Consider the following 2172-nt stretch of genomic DNA (forward strand, 5'->3'; position numbering starts at 1 on the left):
GAAAGAGAGGTCACACGACGATAGAGACCGCAATAAGAAGTGTGAATATAAGCGGGATATAGGGCACAAAACGGAAGATTTCTTTATGCTCCGAAAGGAAGTCAAGTTTCAGGTAGGGAATTGCAGTAGAACAAAACGAGGTCATCAACAAGGTAGTAGACATCCTCCTAGGAGCAGAGAAAATTAGAGAAGTTAGCTACCTAGAATGGCTCTATAATGTAGTAGTGGTGCCCAAAAAGAATGGGAAGTGGAGAGTCTGTATAGACTTCACAGACCTGAATAAAGCTTGCCCACATGACCCTTTTCCACTTCTACATATCGATGCAATGGTGGATGCCACAACCGGGCATGAAATGCTCACCTTTATGGACGCTTGGAGTGGTTACAACCAGATCAAGATGCACCAAAGGGACCAAGAGAAAACGGCATTCATGTTAGAACGGGGTATATACTGCTACAACGTAATGCCCTTTGGTCTTAAAAAATGCCGGTTCGACCTACCAACGTCTAGTAAACAAGATGTTCAAACAGCAGATAGGAAAAACCATGGAGGTATACATTGATGATATGGTGGTAAAGTCAAGAGAATCTAGCATGCACATGGTCCACCTATTAGACACCTTCGAAACACTGAGGAAGTACAAGATGAAGTTGAACCCGTCCAAATGTTCATTCGGGGTGTCCTTGGGAAAATTTCTAGGATACATTGTGATGCAGAGAGGGATCAAAGCTAGTGTGGAGCAAATCAAGGCGGTGCTCCAATTGTAATCATCCTAGAAGCCTAAAGACGTACAACGGCTAGCAGGGAAGGTAGTAGCATTGAGCAGATTCATCTCACGAGCTTCAGACAGATGCAAATTATTCTACGATATACTAAGAAAGAGCGAAAAATTCGAAAGGACGTAAGACAATGAGAAGGCATTTAGGGAACTCAAATGCTACCTTAGCATGCCACCGCTGTTGGCCAAGCCAGAGCAAGGGGAGCCACTGTTCTTATATTTTTCGGTCACAGAGGTGGAAGTAAGCGCCATCCTGGTCAGGGAATAAGATAGGGTACAACATCCAGTATATTACATCAGTAAGTCTCTGCTTCCTGCAGAGACCAGGTACACATCTTTCGAAAAATTGGTTCTTGCTCTAGTCACTGCTTCATATAAATTGCGTCCATATTTTGAGTCTCATATCATCCACGTAGTAACTAATTATCCCCTGAAAACAATTATGAGGAAACCTGAGTTATCGGGAAGAATGACCAAATGGTCAGTCCACATGAGTGGGTATGACCTACAATTTGAACCTAGGACGCCGATCAAGTCCCAGGCACTAACAGATTTCGTATCAGATTTCTGCCTTGCTACACAGGCAGAAGCAGATAAGGGGGTATTAACATTATGCGGAAACCAGGAATATGATACCTGGACGTGGTACATCGATGGGGTCTCCAATGCCGGGGGAGCTGGCGTGGGGCTGATCCTTCGATCCCCAAAAATCCGGTGTGAATTCAAAGCCACCAACAATGAAGCACAGTATGAAGCACTCATACGCGGGATGCAGATGGCGCAAGGACTCAATGTCAAGAACCTGAGGGTATATGGCGAATCACTACTTATGGTAAATCATGTGAACAATGAATACGTGGCGCGTGATTCCAAAATGATAGCCTACCTAAAAGTAGCCACGAAACAAAAACTGAAATTCAGGTCCTTCAAGATCACTCAGGTCCCAAGAGACCAGAATGTGGAAGCAGATGCCTTAGCAATGCTAGGGCATACATTCAAGCCCGCAGAGTTATCGAGTATACCCATTACCCATGTACTGGTCCCGAAAATACAACAAGAGGTGGAACAAAATGAACGGAGCCGGAATCTTGGTATCGGATGAGGACCAGCAAGTGGGCTCAGATTGGCGAAAATCTTACGTTGAATGGCTGAAACCCGGACAGCTCCCAGAAGGCAAGAAGGAGGCTCAGAGTTTCAAGATTAAGGGCTTCAGATTTGTGTTAATAGATAATGTGTTCTTTAAGAATCTTTCGCGGGGCCCTATCTCAGGTGCTTGGATAAGGACGAAGCCCGTACAGTGTTGCACGCTATACAGAGTGGAGACTGTGGGAATCATGCTGGGGTAGGAGTTTATCCAACAAAGCCCAAAGACAGGGATATTTCTGGCCTATAA

General features: G+C 44.9%; 1 protein-coding gene across 1 annotated transcript; it reads left to right on the forward strand.

The window, feature by feature from the left end:
- Window positions 1-326: 326 nt before the first annotated feature.
- Window positions 327-2172, forward strand: LOC141631802 (uncharacterized). Its single transcript, XM_074444425.1, has 3 exons — window positions 327-552; window positions 1100-1787; window positions 2049-2172. The coding sequence occupies exons 1-3, from the start codon at window positions 327-329 to the stop codon at window positions 2170-2172; spliced, it is 1038 nt and encodes a 345-aa protein (XP_074300526.1).

This window comes from Silene latifolia, chromosome Y, assembly GCF_048544455.1.
Source record: "Silene latifolia isolate original U9 population chromosome Y, ASM4854445v1, whole genome shotgun sequence".
NCBI lineage: Eukaryota > Viridiplantae > Streptophyta > Magnoliopsida > Caryophyllales > Caryophyllaceae > Silene > Silene latifolia.

What these genes read in the sequence shown, in the direction of transcription:
- LOC141631802 (XM_074444425.1), top strand. Translation starts at nt 327, where the DNA reads ATGGTGGATGCCACAACCGGGCATGAAATGCTCACCTTTATGGACGCT. An exon ending in AGATAGGAAAAACCATGGAG is followed by an intron (nt 553 to 1,099) that starts GTATACATTGAT and finishes TGCTTCCTGCAG; the next exon opens with AGACCAGGTACACATCTTTC. An exon ending in CATACATTCAAGCCCGCAGA is followed by an intron (nt 1,788 to 2,048) that starts GTTATCGAGTAT and finishes GCCCTATCTCAG; the next exon opens with GTGCTTGGATAAGGACGAAG.